Source organism: Frankliniella occidentalis, unplaced genomic scaffold (assembly GCF_000697945.3).
Source record: "Frankliniella occidentalis isolate FOCC.00 unplaced genomic scaffold, Focc_3.1 Scaffold4923, whole genome shotgun sequence".
In the NCBI taxonomy this organism is placed as follows: Eukaryota; Metazoa; Arthropoda; class Insecta; order Thysanoptera; family Thripidae; genus Frankliniella; species Frankliniella occidentalis.
Window position 1 is genome coordinate 1 of NW_026271966.1, and position 2,164 is coordinate 2,164.

At 63.4% G+C, this 2,164-nt stretch overlaps 1 protein-coding gene across 1 annotated transcript; it reads left to right on the plus strand.

Annotated features, from left to right (window-relative positions):
* Positions 1-47: 47 nt before the first annotated feature.
* Positions 48-1,939, plus strand: LOC113208963 (UPF0764 protein C16orf89-like). Its single transcript, XM_026426261.2, has 7 exons — positions 48-218; positions 288-444; positions 524-676; positions 775-1,136; positions 1,214-1,352; positions 1,451-1,592; positions 1,735-1,939. Exons 1-7 carry the CDS (start codon positions 186-188, stop codon positions 1,901-1,903), a joined length of 1,155 nt encoding a protein of 384 aa, XP_026282046.1. The 5' UTR covers positions 48-185; the 3' UTR covers positions 1,904-1,939.
* The last annotated feature ends 225 nt before the right edge of the window (positions 1,940-2,164 follow it).

Below are 2,164 nucleotides of genomic sequence, written 5' to 3' on the forward strand. Positions count from 1 at the left end.
GGGGGGAGGGCAGCGGGATGAGCAACGTCCGAGTCTGAGGACGTGGTGGGGCGCAACCCTGAGATCTTCTCACCACCTGGAGGCGAGAGGCGGCTGTTCAGTCCGCTGTTTGAAGAGCAGGCGGAGTCGGCAGAGCAGAGCCAGGGACCCGAGCGAGGTCCCCCGCAGACCCCGCAGCCCCCGCGATGCACGCGCTCGCGCCTCTACTCCTAGTGCTGGTGAGTGGGCCGGGGGACGGGAGGAGCCGCGGAGACGTCGAGGATGAACAACACGACGTCGTGCCGCAGGTCGCGACGCACGCCCCCGCGCTGCAGCACTGCGGCAGCCCGGCCCGCGGCAACGTCTACCGGGCTGTGGACGCGCTGGAGAGGCTGGCCGAGTTCCTGTCGCTGCACACGGACGCCGCGACGGCGGACCACGCGCTGGGGGTGGCCATCGCCAGGGGTAACTAAATCATAACACCGACCGATACGTTTCCGTCTACAGAGATTAACACCTTGGGAATGGACTCCTCCTATCGCAGGTGAGATTCGGGCCGCGCTGCAGGCGCTCCACGGACCGCGCGGCCGCGGGGGTCACCAAGGGGCCCGGCCCCAGCGCGTCGCCGCTCGGCTGGTGGGCGTCCACGCGGACCTCGGGGGGATGCTGCGAGGCCTGCAGGCGGCGACCGGCCCCGGTGAGCTGCTGGGCCTTGTGGTGCGGCGTTGAAGTTCTCCACGCGCTGCGCTAAAGGTGCACTCCACTGAACGTGACGCCCGCGCATTGTGCACGCAGTGCCGTTGTTGCAGCCCGGGCTGTGGGAGGTGGTGGACTCGGAGCGAGACGTCAAAGGGCGTCCTGAGATGCGCGCAGAGGACCACCTTGGAGGGCAACCGGAGGTACTCCCTCTCGCCGATGTGCATGGTGAGCCCTCGGCGGAGACCGTCCTGGAGCTCAGGGAGCTCGCCGGCCTCGGGAGCCCGACGGAAGCGGAGAGCGGACGATGCATCGCCGCCCTGCTCGGGCGCGGGGCGGCGGCCTCCGGCCCTGGAGGGCGGTGCCACGTCCCGGAGGACTGCGCTCGCATCCAGACGGCGGGCTCGGCGGTGGGCTACGCGGCCACGCACAGAGTGCTGTACCACCACGTTGCGCGACAGGTAAGCACTTGCTCTCGTGCAGGCGTCGGGAGCTGGCACACCCCCTGTACTCCTTCACGCTCTGCCCCGCTCCCCAGCTGGGCTGTGCTCGCCCGGGCAGCGCCATCGGCACCCTGGAGACGACGGCGCACCTGTGCGACGGCATCCTGAGGGAGGCGGAGGACATCGCGCGCGCCAACTTCCCGCCCCTGCTGCGGGATCTGTTCGCAGAGCAGGGTGAGTAATCATCGTAAATCATGCCGATTGACTGGTTTGACCTGCTGAGCGTCCGGCACCAACCGTTTAAAACACTTCAACCCTGCGGTTTTCTCCAGTGGCGCTATGCGGGCTGCAGGGCTTCGAGGCGTTCGCGCGGGACGCCTGGCTGGACCGACTGCTGAGCTGGCAGCGGCCTTCCGGGTGCTTCGGCGATGTCGGCGAGCAGCTCGAGGCAGCCAAGCCCTTTCTGTCTCTCCCGTACGTAAAAGGGTTCAAATTAACCCACCGGCCATCGCCGCAAATGCGTTCGAAATGCGTTACGTTATCGGACGCATTTCAGACACGGTACTGTTCCGTGCTCTGCCATCAAGTTTGTTTACCCATACTCGTGCCCCGGCAGGAACAGCGCCCGCTTGTACGACCCTCTCGGCAGCCAGTGCCTGTCCCACCTGACTGGGGTGGCCACGGCCGCTGTGGCGTTCAACACCCGAGTCCTCGTGAACCGCTGGCTAGCGAGCGACTGCGCGCCACGAAGGAGGGGGGACGACCGGGATCGTCCTGCACAATAAGCGTATATCAGTCAATAAATTTATTATTAATTGGTATTGTTTTGTTATTTGTACATTTTCTGATATGGGCGGGAACATTCAGCTTGAGAAGTGTGCCTACACGGTACGGCACGAGACATGTAACACAAAACAAATTATATGGTCATTTTGTAAAGTTTTGCGACCAAAATCAGTAAAAGAGACCCATTTCTTACTTCGTACGGCAAGGTTTTGATATCACTCGCCTGATTCTTAATATCAAGTCGCTTAAAATAGTTTGAG